Genomic DNA, 17449 nt, shown 5'->3' on the forward strand with positions numbered 1-17449 from the left:
CCAATTTAATATATTTTTTTAAATACCCAAAGGGAATATTCCAATTAGGGACTAAATGCCAGAAAACAGTCTGATTTTTCCTCCCCATCTCTAATCAAAGCAGCAGGTTTTGATATTGTAAATAAAAAGCCACCAAACCCACAACAATATTTACAGGCATTTGCTCTGCAGGTGCAGAGATCAATCCTGAGAGAAGCTGAGAACTTCCAGCTCTTGGTGGAAACCAGTGGCAGTTACTCCACGTCTCTGAGGAGAAGCCATTTATGTACCTAAAGCCAGCTCCTCACCTAGTGGATCTGAACTAATGCTCTGATTGGAGAATTTCCAATTGAATCTTTTGAATCAGCTTGATCCTGCAACCTTTAATCATGCAAATGTCTCACGTCTTCAGTGCAGTTTCAGACTTGCCAGCAAAAGGCTTGAAGGACTGAGTAYGGAAACAGTGGGATTTATGCTGGCAGAATGAAATTTCTGATAGTTATTGGCCTGAAAGTGTATCCCCCATCCTAAATGGATGCTTGTTCGAAGTTAGCTGAGAGGTGTAGAAAGTCCAGGGTTTGCAAATTATAGGGCACAAGAAGTTTCTGTAATGGCAATCTGATTCAGGAGCTTAACAGATGCMTTAGTTTTTCCTGCTTCCTGGTGGGTAGGGACTACCAAAATAAAGGAGGCACATGGAAATAGTGGCCAAAAAAGCAGAGTAAACGTTATCTGGACTTTGTTTCTGCTAAGAGGACCAACTTGATCTGGGTCTTGGGAAAAGGCTGAGATCAGATCATCCAGTCTTTAGTTTGGCATCATCCAGATCTGATTCACAATCTGGGTCAGAAAGTCCGGTCTCCAGCAATTTCAAGTTACTATGTAATGGTGGTTTAGTTCAAAAGTCTGCCCAGAGCAACTCCCCACAACAAGGCAGGGTGTGTTGTGTGTAGTGGGTAGTTTAAGAGCAAGGATACAAAAGCATTGTGTGACTCAGAAGAGAGTGTCACACCAGTCAGTGCTGATGGTGGCCTCCCTGCACCTTTCTRGCCCTCCACTGTGCATTGCAAGCCACAAAAGCACCTCCTAGTGCTCCCTAAGAAGTTTAAGACTTCTAGCATGGAGCAGCAAAGCCTCAAGAACAGCAATGACCAAAATATTCATTCACCCACGTCCCAAGCAGACACCTTCACCCTGATTCTTCTGCTGCTCTGGGGGTGGCATCTGTCCACAAGGTTTTCTCATGAAAGTCTTGGAAGATTTCCTTATCATTCCAGTGCTGGCCCCAAGCAGTTGCAGAAATCTCAGGATTTTTCCTCAAACTAGAAACCTATTTCCTAGCCTCACCAAGGAACTCGTAGCTACCATGTAGAAAACAAGGCCAATGGATATATTGTGCGTCACTACATTTAAGGAGGGGCCCCAAACTCCCTAGCCAGAGGCTGTCAATGACTCATGAGATTTGTTCTTTGGGGAGATCCTCAAGTCCATTTAACCCATGTCTTCATTTTAGGCATTTTATCAAGTCATTGCAAAGACTCTGTCATTTATGGCTTCAGGAAGAGATAGTAGGGTACCTGAAGAATGTGCTGGTACGTCATTTACCTCCATGGAGAAACAGCTCAGCACTTCACAAGTAGGAGCTGTTATATATGTTAATATGCTAACACAGGCCTCATCTTGAAGTTTTAAGGGGGGGATTACAGCAGATGAGTCCTTATTTACTTTTCCACAACAGCAATAGAGATAAATCTGGCTGCTCCTTTGCAGGGTGTTAAAGGGGGATTTCCTGGTGGGTGGGTCTCCTCAGTGGGATATTATTGTATTGATAGTGGGGCAGGAAGGAATGGACTAAGCAGTGGGCAATGGGATATGGTGTCTTTGCATTCGCTTACAATGGATATGAGCTGGGCTGGGCAGCAAGCTGTCAGTGGGCTATATGAAATCAGGCTTGATTCCTGGCGTATGACTGACCACACCGTCGCTCCTGAGCTGAGCGTACTCTTCAGAAACTCAGGCGTGGCTTCTGCACTGGATCTGTCACCAGTGACCAGATCTTAGCTGTTGTGGAGGTTGCTGGATCTCCTGATGTGAGAAGTCAGCCGGTTGGTGGTGCCACCCAGCAAATCATGCCCTATCCTATTCCGCAACGGAGCGAGGCCAGTGCCAGAAAGAGTTGTTATCCCCTATCTGTACCTGTAAATCACTCCTGGGTTTCCACTTCCTCTTGGTTTTTCTGGAATGTTTCTCGACTGTGGTAAAGATTTTGGTATGCTCTTCTGGTCTGCATTTTTGGCCTGTTACTCTGGATGGGCTTAAGCATTACAGACATCAGCAGCACTAGTGCTAACTAGGGGGTTGGAGGAAGTTTTACCGGAGAGGTTAGGAACCAAGTGAAGCTCACACTGGGATTCCACTTCATCGTGGAAAGGTGGTCTCCTCCAGAGAGGAGAGAATTTGATGAGAAGCCATGGCTATTCTTCAAATTTCAGGGCTTGCATCTGCCCTTGTTTTAACGAAAACTGTAGCATGTCAGTTTTCGAAGGCCCAAGTCCAGTTTAATAAATGCATTTGATATAAGAAAAGCAAAGTGCCTGTCATCTATGGATTCTCACTGTCAGAAAAGTTGCTTAGAGACCAAGCACAGAAATGAAGAGCTCCTGGACAGTAACCCCTACACAGAGAAGACACATTCTTCACCTAGGTTGGTTAACCTCGGCTAAGTTGGCTTAAAACAGCATGTAAGGCAAGGCAGTTTGGATATTAGCTTGGGTGAGCATTTTAATTTCTAGTCAGTAGGGCAGGAGTGGCCCCCAAGTGACTCCTGAGTCACATTGGCTCTCCAATGTTTTCRTGCAGTACTTCACCCCTATGTGGTTAGCAGCAGGGTTATGTTGCATGGGGGCTAGAAAGCCCAGTATCGCKATTACTCTGAGATGTAGCTTGCTTGCCTGAGCTAGTCCTGTGCAACAACTGGATATGGTGGCTCCAGAGGAGCCATCACCATCATCTGAGGTATTATGGTAGGCTAGTACCCCTGGACTCTCTGATACACGTCRTATGCAGCTTGTAGAGTCAAGAAGACCAGCAGTCTTGTACGAGACTGTACCAYGCTGTTTGATCCCAATCAAGATCAAACTGAGCTCTTCTGCCATTTTAACTGAGATTGCTTCATTCTGTTGTGCAATCTGAATTAAGGCCACCCTTCTCTTGGCAGTGTAGATGGAACCAAATGAAAATCTAAACATCAGCAGGTGCAACCATAACAAGAAAAGGTGCAGGCCTTGATTGACAAGCTAGCAGCCAGCCATACACATCTCAAAAATTCAGAAGATCCTACCCTAGCAAGACAAGCCTAATACACTTTCAGCTATTGGTCAAACAARTTCGTGGCTGGTCCCATAAAAGAGGCGATATATAGTAAATAGTTCTGAGTGCTTAATGAGGTGATCTCGTTGATTTGCAACACTGATGATTACAAACGCTTTTCCAGTGAGCTGTAATGCTGATATATACATACATACATACATACGTACATACATATATATATATATATATATATATATATATATAAATTGCGTCTTTGCTCCATTGCAGACTTTGAGTCAGTATTTTTTTAGTAGCCAGCCCTGGTGTATGAGGCTTGTGTCGGAGCTATAATGGTGACCATGGCTATTAGAGTAGAGTATCATCCATTTCTAAAATATCTACTTGGCAAGTCAGATCAAACATGGAGATATGTTTGGATTCTGTATTTTACTATTCCTTCTCTGTGCTTTGGAAAAAAATGGCCTTAAATTAGGTTGATTTAAAGATTTCAGGGAAGTCCACAATAGCCTTAACATGAATAATTAAGAAATGTATTGATGACTGATGGGACAGGAATTTTCTGAAGGCTAACAGTTGGCTTGGATAGAAGGTGAAACATTTTATGGAGCATTTTAAACTCTTTCATTTGATTATTAGTTCCTGATGCTTAGGACAAACTTTGGAAACAGGAAACTGAAAACTGAAATGGTGCCTTTCTGTTAACTGTGAAGCTCAATAGGTACAGCATCCATTTGTCCTCTTCTGAATCAAAGCAAGAAGGTGGGCTCACATTGTGTTGCTCAATGGATGGATGAGGTATTTTATGATAAGACATCTGTAGTCTCTTCAACTCTTTCCTGGACAATGACATCAGTGTCACTGGATCAATGGCATCATATAGGGACATGTTTGGACCAGGGATGTTATTAATGGAGACATATGGAGAATTTTGAAAAATCTGATATTTGCCTGTGTCTTGCCTTCAGGAGCTCACCAGGTCATCTCTGATGTGTTCAGACACAAGTGATGTGCACTGTCACTTCTGATTGAGACAACACAGCGCTCAGGAGAGCTAAACATAGACAATATGCTTCATTTCAGATGCTGGACACAAAAGCTACTTGCATTACAAAACTTGGCAGAGCCCTGCTGTGTGGGATGCTCATTGAATGTCCAACAGAGACTGCCCATGTTCCACAGAGCTCCCATCTGTCACTCTCTAGGTATACTTACGTATTCAACCTCTGCTGCTCAGAAGCAAAAWGCAGTTAGGAAAGTTGTATGAACACAGACTCCTTTCCTCCACCAAAAGTCAATACTTTGCCACCTTTTGTTTCTTCTCTGAAAAGAGAAGTGCAGTTTCCTGTTGGAGTCTTTTCATGATGGGATTCAATGTTTTGCCATGGGGGAGAGTAAGTCATGGATTTGGGGGCTTGTCTGTCACAGTCCTCATTTTACAGAGCTGTAAGGCTGTTTTATTAATTTAGGGAGTCCTCATGAGAACATTTCTAATACTTTACCCTTAGTGAATCCAGATTTGGCCAGCTTGTCAGGATGAAGGAGTCATTTGGAGAGTACATCACGTCTAAGGCTAGCAAAGAGGTCCAGAAAATCCGATTTCTATATTATAGAAAATTATTTTTTTGAAAGAGTTGAAAATTAGACAAAAAACAAAGAGATTCTGAATTTTTCCATGTTATAAAAGACTGAATATCTATCTATATCAGGCTGTTGAAGCATTTTATCTTGTTAATTTTGGAATTTTATTTTTTACAAGATAAAAACATTCTATTTCAATAATATCAAAATAGGTCAATATTGTATAAAATATTAAAGATGCAGTGATGTGCTTCTTCAACAGTTTAATGGCTTGCTATTTTGATATAAGATCCCATTCCAAATGAAAAAAATTAAAAAGGATTTGAAGAGAATCTCTTTTCATGATTTCACATGAAATTTGTTGAAACATACAAAACAAGATAAGAAAGAGAAAGCATTTTTTAAACCATGTCCTGAACATTTTTTGCCTTGGAAGTGAGGGGTCCCGTAAAATGTCCCCAATTTGATGCAACTGTCTTTTCTGATGGAAAATTGGCCTGGAAAAATAAATAAATAAATGCATTTTTGACAAGATATGATATCTTCCAGGCTGGATCCTGCGTGCCTAGCCTAAAGGGTCTCTGACTTTTTTATGGCTCCGGGTGAACAAAAACATCTTCTCGTGCCCTCTCCACCCATTCACACTCCCACAACATCCCTGTGGCAACAGCTTCCCTGGGAAAGTAGCATGATTAGGAAAGGATAAACCATAATTATTAGCTATCATTTAATGTGATTTAGCACCTGGAAATAAAGGAGAGGAAACTGTGCCAGATGCTTAGTCAACAAACTGCAGCCTACCAGGTAGTGTTCCATGAAGCAGTACTACCTTGTCGATCAAATTTGAGAGCAACAGTCATAAATTAGCCAATAAAACTACTTAAGTTACATTGCAATGGCTGCAGGGCCCTACATATGACCTACTTTGGTATCACTGTCTTTGAAGTATCCAGTCATCTCTTCGGTGCACTCCACGGGAAACAGAGATACAGAAGAAAGAGGATTTGGTTCTCTGTCTTCACCGATGCCAACAGTAGAGCCAGAACCAGAACTGCTGCCTTGCCCCCCTCTCACTGGCCTAGGCTGGATCTGGAGAAGCCAGTCGAATAACAAGTATGCTTTCTATTTTCCTTTTCCAGGAGAGATGAGATGAGTTGAGATGAAATAAAAAGTGAAAGACCCTCTCCATTCCTCCTCTCATAACCTATACCTACTGCTGATTGTTCACCTCAAGGGCTGTGGATGGCTCYGTGTTTCCCAAGGGGCTGGTGGGCACTCTGGTTTTCTGTCTGCATTTTGCCTTCAGACTTTAGGGTCATCTACAGCCAAAGCTCCAGAGCCTCTTTGATGTTCACCATGCCTTATCCTATTTCCTAAAAGAATATGACTGTGAAAGCCCCTCTCCTCCCACCCCCAGAAAAAAAAATAAATAAAAAAACAGAGCAAAGCCACCACATTCTCCTTCAAGTCCTTCCCTAAAGAATATCCATGCTATGATCTGTTTATAACTCTTATGGTGCCTTAATTTGAGGCCAGTTACTTTAGCCACCCTCTGTAGTCAGAAAGGCACCTCCAGAAGGTTGCTCAGACCACAGATGAGGTGAAATGCACTCCAGAGGTGCTCCTTATAAAAGCCATCTATGAATAGGAGTACAGCATCTAGACTCTGAATTTAAAACGCCCATAGTACAGGGCAATAAGTGCGAGAGTGCTTTGCGATGGGGCTGTCTTTTCCTTCTGTGTTCTTGTACAGCAACCAGCATTGACTCCGACAAGCGCCTATGGGGAGCTGCTGCTGTTCTCATGAGCCAGTGCATCGCTGTGCCTGGCAATACAACAGCAGCAGCAAATTTGGGCAAAAGAGTGTCCTGTGAACTGAAAAGTCAGAGGGGAACAGAGGTTCCCTCTTTTGGTGACCTGCTGCCAGCTACACTCTCCAGAAATGTTTCAGGGACCCATGAGAGCATGATGAAGTTGAGCAGGAGAAGGCAAACCATAAACCTTCCTGCTTAATGTCCTGGGGCCCATTTCCAACAGTCCTCAGCTACTTTGGCTTCACCCATCTCTTGCTATTTGTTGAGCAAACTCCTCTGTTCAGCACCTCTGCCTACTCTGGCTATTTCTGCTGGGTGCTCCCTCTCGCAAGCCACTCTGATTCTGTGACTTTGGCTCTCCCAAGACTTTGGAGTCCTCCAAAATCTACTTTCCTTTTCCAATCTTACTTTGTCTTCACTACTCACAATCTTCTGCCAACTGCTTGTGCAGCACCCAGTGTAACAGGTCCCTAGCCACTCCTACGAGCACGTCATTCAGATGTGCTATAGAAACCCAAACACAAAGCCGTAACAATCGTTTTTCACCGTTCCCTTTCCCTGATTTTTGGCCTCCATTTGTTAATCCCATGGATATCCTAGATGACAAGGGAGTCTTTCCTTTGAAGGGTGTGCTCCCAGAAAGATGGGGCTGAGGGAGCAGGTAATGAGAGAAGTTAATCTTCCYCGGCAGAGCACCTTTGCAGGGAGCAATCCGCAGTCTCAGCAAGAAGTGCCTTGTTTGTCTCTGCTCTGCAGCCCCTCGCATCAGCCGCTTGTCCTGTCCTTATTTTTGCCAAGGAGGGGTGCACATGTGGGAGGCAGGCACAGTAACCACTGTGCTCCAAGAAACCCCATCAGGCAAACRTCGAATCCATTCCTCCACTACGCAGGCCAATGGTGCAGAAAGAACTACGCAGGGAAGTCTTTACTGCTCTGTTTTTTGTTTTTCCTTTTCTTTTCTTGTATAGCCCTTTCTGGCCTTAAAATCCCTGCAYCTATTCACCACTGCCAGCTCACAACACATGTCACAGGCGAGAAAAGCCAGATGCATGGATTCGGATCCCTGGGCATCTTTGTCTGAAGGTTTGGGGGTTTTTTGTATATATAAGCGTGGGCAAGTGCAGTGCTAGCTCCTCAGCTTGTGAAAAGCACCCTTGCAGACAACAGCCCCTTTTACCCCAGCTCGGGATCCAGCCCGCTGCGCCGGCGGTTACAGCGGTGCTCAGCAGCGCGRTCTGCCGCGTCCCCTTCCCCCAGCGCCTGCTGCGGTCACCGCCGCAGAGGGATGCGAGCAGGCCTCCTCCGTCCGTCCCCTCTTCCCTCTCTGGCTCCKGTCCATGCGTGTGTGTGTGCTTGTGCAGCCTGTTATGTGCAGAGGGCCCGTTTGGGGCCGGGATTCTCCCAGGACAAAGGGATGCTAATCAGCTCCCTCTACTGTTCCCTTTTGTCTAGGACTAGCTCCCACGCTTGGACTTGGCACTCTGGGATGCAGCAGAGGGAGCTCCTTGTTGCAACCAGCCTTAGCCCAGTTGGGGAATGTAATGTACCCAGCAGGGAAAGAAGGAGGCTGGGGTTGGGGAGGGGGAGGAAATAAATCTATAACCCTGCGCAGCTCGCTGCCTGCCAGCCCATCGCATTGTGCAGGCTGCCTGAGGCAGAAGTTTCCAGTGCCTCCCGCCGCCGGGAGGGACACCACTGGTTTTCTAGCCACGGGCTGTCTTGTTCTCTCTCCCCTCCCTGATCCCCCATCTAATGTTTTAGTTGCCAGAAAAATCTCCATGTCAGGGMTGGCAGCTGGGGGTTGATGGAGCGGAAGGCAGATGAAGCACAGAGAGCAAATAGGATCAACTCCTGGCTTGGCTGCCGTTTTTCCTCTTTGTCGTCACTGCTTTCTCAGATTTGCAGCCTGTGGCTGGGGGTTGGTTACAAAAATTGCTGTTTACAYGGGCTGTCTCATCTCCAGAGGACTCTACAGATGCACAAGAGCTAGGTCTTCTGGCCCAGGATCACTTTGCAAACGGACAGGTGATAAGGTCAAGACTTGCTAAGAAATACAGCCTTGTCCTTGCCCGCCAAGCACAGGCCAAAGGCAGCTTTCTGTCAACACATCTAGTCATTTGAGTGGGAGAGCCAAACACAGCCGGATGCAACGCTAATCATATTCTTCTGAGAGCTGTGGGGCAGCCTGTCCTATCATCCAGCCACAGAAGACTGCCTGACACTTGTCCTTGAACACCACTGAAGTCACAAGAGACCAGACTGATCTCTTTTGACGGTCACCTGGCCCTTATGCAGCCCGTGCAGTAAAAGAAGGGAGCTCCTCTGCCATTCCGTTGGTTTCCCTCTCCCAGAGGCTGAAGGACCAACACATTGGCAAGTTTCCTCAGCATGATCTCTTTTCTGCTGTTGCAACTTTGCTCTTSCCAAGGCTCAGAAGAAGCTGCTAATCTCCCAGTCCTGATGTGGGCAACAARTCAGAGATGCAGCTGCAGCTCATACAACCCTCTACAAACCGTGTTTCCTCTCCACTGCTGCTGCCTGTACTGAGCTAGTTAGGGAAAARGCAGTTCAAAAATGATGCAACCATGAATATGAGCTGTCCTGAACCTGTGGGCTAGAACATGGACTCGGGCAGTGCAGTAATATACTTGCACTTATTATTGTCTCATCTCCTGGAATAATCCTCAGCTCCAAATTCAGTTTACACTGATACTAAACACAATTGATGCTTCTATTTTGAGCTAAGAACTGCCAGTCTTTTTCTCAGCAGCACTGGCAAGTCTCTGGCCTACTGTATTTATGCATCTTGATGGCTGAGTGGAGCTTGCACAGTCACATTTTCAATGCTGATCCTTCCAGTTTCCTTCCCCATAGTTACAGGGTAGAGTTTGTAGATCTCCGTTGTTGATACCAGGGCAGCTGCCCAAATTGCCATTAGCGGAGAGGTAGACGGGGTGTGGTTGGAAATCAGATCCTCTTGGGAAGAGTTTCATGAGAGAGCAGAGAGTACCTCCTACATGTAACTAACCTCCTGGATGGATCAGTATCTTGTGGCTTTCTGTTCATGCCTTACTTTATTGCAGAAGTGCAAAAGTCTAATCTAGGGTGAGGGAAGAGGGGGGAAAACATTTGGCGCAGAGACAACTGAGATGCCAGAATGCCATCAGGAAAATACGATGAGATCTACTAAACATCTTAATTTTAAATCATGCAAGGAATTATGAGATGGGATTTCGCCTGAAATAGTAAGGAACTGGCTGTATTCAGTGGTCCAGGAGATCCTTTTTACGTTCCTAAAATGTCCTCTCCAACAGGGGACAAATGTCAGAATGGCTTTCAAACAGGAGGGTGGGTAATATTTGCCCCAAACTGGGCCTCTGAGAAGCTCATGTTGAAGTCTGAGCCTGTAGCCCTAGGCTCCCTCTATAGTCAATGGAGAGAAATAAACATCTTGGTATGATTCATGTCATCCTGAGATAGACGTCTAAGATAGGTCAGATGAATTGCTCTCTGGAGATGCTGATTGCTCTCCACCGGCTACAAAGGGAACCTCRGATGACTAGCTCAGACTTCGACATCTAACTTTGGGTAGATGAGATCAGCCTTATCTGAGAGCCTGTGGAGCAGTATTGTTACAACACAGCAAGAAAAAAATTATGGAGGAGATTGTGTCTCCCAGTTATTATAACTGAACTTAAAATCCTTGCTCTGTTCCTGCTAACCCAAAGGGAAAACTGACATAGATTTCACTAGGCATAAGATGTGCTTTCTCATCCACAGTGGTAACAGGCACAATAAAGTCTGAACCCATGAACACAGCTACATCTTGGCTTTGCTGTGAGAGAGAGAAGAGGCATGGAMCTGGTTGCTGGAAGATAGAGCCCAAATTAAACATAGCTTTGAAGGTAATAGTGCCTGGCATCACATATGAAACTAGATTTGACTTGAATCTTCTCACAAGCTAGACTAATGTCTACTATGCTCCTTGTGTACTCTCAGTGAGCAGAAGCCCTCTGACCAAATGAGCCAATGTCCCTGGATTCCCTCAAAAATTCATGGAGAGATGTGGAAACTTTACAGTATGTTCAATTTAATCCTAAATATCTAAATTACATTGGCCAAATCATGCTCCCAGGGGACCCCAGCACCAGATGAAACTCCCTCAACTTGTCTGACCATCTGACCTAATGGACCCAAACTTTTGCTGACCCACTGACAAACATACTGAGCAAGAATAGTGCTGCAGGCAGGATCACAGTTTGCTCTTCTATAGCCCTTAGTTTTAATTTTCTTTGGATGAGAGCAATGTTGGATAATCTCCCAAGCAACATGTTTAGCTTATCAGAAAGATATTGAAGACTGCCTGTTTATAATGTGCAAGTACSTACTCACAAAGAAAGTAGTCTATTCTAGAAGATTTACTCTGAATCTAGCACAGAAGAGTATAAAAAGAGCCAGTGGCTAGTTATCAACACCAAAGCAGTGCCAAGTTAGAAATGAGGAGACTCCTAAGAGGAGTAGTAGATTCTCTGTCTCTTAGTGGTATTATTTCAAGAATGGATGTCCTTCGTGAAGAGATGCCCTAGACAAATCCAGATTTTGGTTTCATTCCAGAAGTCTTGAGGTGAAATCCTCCAGTCTGAATCATGAGAGAAGTCTGCTTGGATAATCTGAAAGTCCTGATAGGTCTTAACACATGCAGGAAGGAAAGAAATAGAGAGGAGGCCAGAGGCCTTTGAGATCCAGTGATCTGATAGCCATATCAGCATGTGTTATCATTGCTGCCTATATCCATTGCCRGGTGGCCCTCAAGAAGATCATTTGGTATCATTTTCTGAAGGGTACTCTGCCATATCTACAAAACAGTGTCCTTTGCAAAAACATCAGGAATGAAGCTTATTCTTTAGATTTCAGGATCTCACTAGATAAGATTACAGTGGGATCATACCCCATCCCACTTTGATTTGTCCAAAGTCTTGGAAGAGAAGATTAATATGGAAGCAACTGTGTTGTCCCAAATCTGCTGTGTTTCATATCATGCCCATCCTGGAAACTGCAAAACCAGAAGCTGTGTCTGAAAGGGCATCTCTTTGCTGGGCAGGCGTGAGGTTAGGTCCAGGGGTGCACGACCAGTAGGTGACACCACTGATTTCATGACTTTYGTCATTTGAATTCTAGCAGGGGCAACAACCAACAACTTATGCCACCAAGCCTTGGCATCACCTATTAGATTCTTATTTGTCCAGTGGGGAATTTGATATATGTCCTCAGAGGGCACATCCGATGGGTGCGGACGCTTGACAAAGCCACGAGACGCCCRTGCTCACGCCCCACCTCGTTCGAGCCCTCTCGCGCGTCGGCAAACACCCCAACCTAGAAAAAAAAAAAAGGACAGAGCGGCTTCCAAAGGTGGCATGAGTGTTAAACTCTAATCAACAAGCCCCATCCGGGAAAGCTGAAAGCATCTGAGCTCTTCTCAACAAAGCATTTAATCCAGTCTGGCGTAACCTTTGACATTATTAGGGATCGCGGTGACCCTAATCCAATCAGATTGATTAACTAAAGCAGAGACCCCATAAGCTGACCCCCCTCTGGCCTCTGCTATTTAGCCCTGGCCAAACAGTGGGAGAGAYGTGCTGTATTTACACCACAATGGGTCCGCGCTGAGAACCTGTTTCATTACAGAGTGACTTAAACTCCCATTACTCCATCAATGTATCATTCTTCAATAGTTCATTAAAAGCTGCTCCTCCACAATAACTATTAACCATTTCTCAGTCCAGCTGGCAGGTTTAAAGCCCCAGCCAGTCTTTAGCAGAAGGAGGTGGGAGTAAGTGAAAGAAATAGATAGACAAGGGCTCTCTTTTTAAATTTAAACGAACTAAGGGCTTAAATATTTTGAGGTAATTTACTTTTATTGAAATGGGGAGGAGAGGGAGGAAACTTTTATTTTGACTTAATTATGTGCTTAGGTCTTTTAAAGTGGCAGTGTCATGATAAGCTTTTATTATATTGCTTTTCTTAAGATCGGTTCATATTTTTGTCCAGAGAATCAAAGAGAGTTTGCACTGTGTTGTGAGGCTAGGAGACGCACCACAACTCAAATACATCTCTGTGCCAGTGTCTTYGGTCTGTAAGTGCTAGAGGCAGGGGGAAAACCCCGATTCCCAATCGAGTCACTGAAGTTCAAGATGGAAAATGCTTATTGGGTCACACAGTTCACTTTCTGTTGGCAATGTAGGCGTGTCCCTCTCCTGCATTCTCCAAAGTTTTACCTTGTATATGTTTCAAGATAACTCAGAAATCTTTCCTTGATTTCCTTTCAGTTTCCTTGAAACTGAAAGTTAAGGAAATTCCCTTACRAAAGGCCAGACCTCTTAGTCAAGCAGCTGGGCGCAGACCGTGGCTAACTTGGTCGCTTAGCTAAAGCCATATTCTGCTCCAGCTCTTAACACAGTGTGGAAGAAATACCCCAAGCAGTCCCAACAAAGCAAATGGGAACAGCGTTTTTGCCTATAAATCACTCYGTTAGAAAAGTTTACATGAAGAGTTCTTTTCTCTCAACAGCAGTTGAGATTTAGACTTCTCGGAGATTAGAAATTACATGAAGAGTAGTCCCTTATATATGACAGATATAGACGGATAATGAGGTTTAGACAGGAAAGAAGGAGATTAGACTCACTTCCTTGCCCATACAGGTGTCCTGTTTGCATTCACAATAGTTTTGGATATCTAAGCCACACATTTCCTAGTGTTTTACCCAACAGTGGCACCTATTTGAATTTCTCTCCCCAGCTCTCTGTAGCTGCTCATACTTTCTCAACACCAAAAAGAAGGAACAGTCCATCTTCCCTTTAGTGACTTCATCTGCAGCTAACACCTGAATGTCCCTCCGTGCAGGTAGCACAGCACAGCAGGGAACATGACTCCCTTTGGGCAGGGAACATTTCTTCCACTGCCACGGATAGACAAAACCATATAACCAAGCAGGATGGGATGGAGGACTTTATACTGCTTGGGTACTGCTAGAGGGACACGGAGCCAAGCCTGGCCAAGGGTTGTCTCCATACAGCAGCAGGCCTCAACCGTTTGAACATCACCATTCCCTAGCAGCCAGCCCCTGTTATGAAAACCATTGCTATTTAATATTTGACTTGTCCCAACTACGGATCTGTAAAATGTATATATATCTATATAAAAATAGAGTTGCAGCTAAATCAGGTGGGGTTTCTTGCTTGCATAGGGACACCAACACACTGGCTCACAGTGAAAATAAGAGTCCCATTTCAGGCAAGATATCAGAGTATGTCTCTTAACGGCACCAGTCTGGTGACAGTTTGGCACTGCTGAATCACAGTGAGAGACAGCCTAGCCCTGAATTAGCAACGAGCTACCAAAGCACTGAGCACAGCACAGGCACTGAGGCAGCTTCGGTGAGGTCTGGGCCTAGAAAGTGTTTCCTGAAGGCATTAAAATCAATCCCCTGCAATCTGGGAAGTTCAGATATGTTTGTGAGGCAAAGGGGAATTGCTTTAGTGACTGCAACTGGTTTGTGCCGAGGGTCTCTACTGACTCAGATGAGAAACTCCAATCTTAGGTGCCTGAAATTTTAAGCCACAAAAGAGTTTTACTTTCTTCCCCTCTTTTTATCCTTTCTTTCTGGGTAGTAGCTCAAATATGTTCCTACCCTGGGGGATCTGCCGCACAAGAATGTGACTGAGCTGTTTTTTTCTCCCCCTCCTGCTGTAGGTGAAACAAAACTGAAGGGTGGTTTGATTCTCCCTCAAGGAACAACATTCTTCAGTTATGAAATCGTCCCAGCCTCCTTTCCCTCGCTGAGCCAGGCTACCGAAAACCTGCAATCTCCGGGCCTCAAGCAAGGGACAGACCCTTCATGTCGATGCAGTTATGAGACAAGCACATTTGGCGGCTGGTTGGATGGGAGACCCTGTGGTCTGTGAGGAGGTGAGGATCATTTTCCTCCCATGCATGGTATAAACGCAGCCCTTCGTGCTACAGGAGATGTGGAGCATCTGATCTGAGAGTATCCAGCAGCGCGAGATGCTCCACGTGTCGTTTATGAACGGTTTTGCGACAAGGTGAAGCCACCAGATTACCTGGGTTCATTTACTCACTGCGTCACAGACCCAGTGAATGCTCTTTGGGCAAGTTACTTGGGCTTGTGCCTATAGAAGAAGTCCTCGATTTTGCTGCATCAGCCAAATTCAGGTGCTATAGTCACCAGAGAGTGAGATATCCAAAACAGGTGCTTTAATTGCAAGCAAAGTACTTTGGTATGACACTTTGATACAGATTTAACTGCTCCACACTGCWGACCTTTCAGCAGATTTCATTTTGGTGTGACCTCCCACTGATGCATCAAAATAGTGCYGCTACTGTCAGCACAGTGTCTCGGCTCCCCAGCTACAGCAGGATAACAGCATCAGCCCATCAGCTGAAATCACCAGTTCTCCTGCTGCGTGCATGTAAAATGCCTGTTTAGGCTGGTGGAGCCCCACCACAATAGGCCTTGCCATGATACAAATCAAGGCTTTGTTCTCCRTTGGCTGCCGCGATGCTCTCTGGCGTATTTTTTAAAATTCACGCAGGAGGAAATGTCCAAGTCTCTTCTGAGTAACACAGCAGGGGAAAAGCAAACAAAACCCCAGTAACAGCCCCAGTAACAGCCTGTCTGCTGACAGTGAGTGCTGGAAGAGTGCAGTGAGCATGGGAGATCAGCSGCACACAGGGATTCAGAAGGACTCCCTGAAATGCGTCCCAGACTTTCCCTCCTCTCCTCATATARGGTCAAATGATGTTACTATGCTATTCAAGACAAAGTGATTTCAAATGTCAGCTCTATCAGAAACTTGTCACTGTTTCTGGAGCTGTAACTGGAGCCAAAAGGAAAAAAAAAAAAAAAAAGAGAGAGAGAGAGGATTTCCAAGCCTCCTTTACTGATACTTTCTTAAGAGAAAGCAGCTATATTCCACTATAGATTTGCATAGGGCATCTGGACTTATTTCTTGSCAGGAATTAAAAGCAAAGCAAGTCCGTCTTTCAGATGGACCGATGTCAGATGGCCCCACTTGTACTAGTGGGAAATGCAGAGCCTGACCTAGACCTTCTGAAGCCAGCAGGATCAGGCGAGATTTTAAAAGTTAGGCTCCAAAAGCAAAGCAGGATAAAACAGTACTTTGAGGCTAAAATAGGCTCCTGCTAACATATGGGAAAAAAAGACTAGATGCTCACATTTAGCCAGGTGTTTAAATGCTACTGCATTCCACAACTTAGGAGAAAACATTACTAGTATCTCCCACTTAAGTTAATGGGGGCTGGACCAGAGGTGGTTGCCTGAATTCCCACCCTGTCTTAGTTTGCCACTTTCAAGACCAGTGAAAGCAGAGCTGTTAATTGAGGGGGATTTCCTCAAGCCTCTGATCTTCCTTGTATCCCACTATGGTATCAACACTGATATGTTGATGATCAACTTTAAGTCCAGTCCCTAGGAAACATCTCCAGCTGGGATAGAGTTTAGACCTGCAATGTAGTGTGTCACCACCTATCATTTCCCCTCTGCAATCACCGAGAGAGCCTAAAAAGGCAGCACAAAATGCCATGGAGTCAGAAAAGAAGTCAGATGTCCATCCTGACCACTGAAAACACAATCATCCCCTTCCTTTGTGTTCCTCACAATGAGCAGRTCATAGGATCACAGGATAATTCATGTTGAAAGGGACATTAGGAGGTCTCTTGTTCTACCTCCTGCTCCAAGCAGTGATGACCCATTTTTCCAGGTTACCCATATGATCCCAGCAGAGGTTTGGAGGTAGGAATAGTTGTTATCTGTGACTGAATATTCACCGTATAACAGAGGGGGTGGGTGGCCACCCTCCCAACATCGGGGCTTAATTACCTTGCCTTTATGACAGGCCCTCTAGATCAAGCTTGTATTGCTTGGATGGGGTCCTGGGAGGAACAAAATTTTCCCTGCCTATTTCTCCTTTATCAAGCTCAAGGCTTACCCTCATTAGTCCTTTTTACATGGCCCCTTATCATGAGTTATGAAAAGCAAACACATGTTCACAGCTGGCTTCAAGATCTCTGCTGCTACTCCTCTAYGGACGTTGCTGCCACTAGACTTGTAGCGCTTTACTCACCTTTATCTAGCACAGGCCCAAAGATGGCTAAGCTGTCATTGACGGTTGTGCAGTTCCACCTCCTGCCTCGAAATTGGTGCTGGCACTCCTGGATCCCAATCTTCACCCCTTCTGCCACGCTGGGCATGATCTCCACATAGTTCCGACAGAAGCGCAGCTGCTTGGGGACCAGTCCTGGGATGCTCCCGCAGAGGATGGGCTGAGTCCCCAGGGATGAATACTGGTGACCAATTGCCAAGGACCTGGAAAAAAATACAAGGAGAAAGGGATGCTGTCAGGCTGACTTTGATCTTCATACTTGCTTCCCAGATATGAGGACAGAAAAGTCACATTATTAGTTCCTTTGTGCTTCTCTTTTCTGCAGAGAGCATGCCTCTTATTATCATCTCACCTCAAAACAGAATCATCTATCTTCAGAAATCTCCTATGGGCCTAGCAAGAAACTCTACCTTCAATGCCTTCCTTCCCTTTTCTTTGTCCTCTCAAAGCCCTGATCCGTCATTGTGCTCCTTCTTCTCAAAGATACTTAACTCACACAGTAAGTTTCTCTTGCAAACAGGTGGCAGAAATCATATATTATATACTTTT

The 17449-nt window shown here is 45.0% G+C and overlaps 1 protein-coding gene across 1 annotated transcript in view; it reads right to left on the minus strand.

Annotated features, from left to right (window-relative positions):
* Positions 1-17098, minus strand: part of WNT3A (Wnt family member 3A) — a 45064-nt gene extending 27966 nt beyond the window's left edge. The window contains exon 1 of the mRNA XM_085302774.1: positions 16862-17098. Within this exon, the coding sequence (XP_085158900.1) occupies positions 16862-16988 (127 nt within the window). The 5' untranslated portion in view covers positions 16989-17098. The remainder of the gene's footprint in view (positions 1-16861) is intronic.
* Between the last annotated feature and the right edge of the window lie 351 nt (positions 17099-17449).

This window comes from Rhea americana, unplaced genomic scaffold (genome assembly GCF_003343005.1).
Source record: "Rhea americana isolate MKP2758 unplaced genomic scaffold, rheAme1 scaffold_192, whole genome shotgun sequence".
Lineage (NCBI taxonomy): Eukaryota > Metazoa > Chordata > Aves > Rheiformes > Rheidae > Rhea > Rhea americana.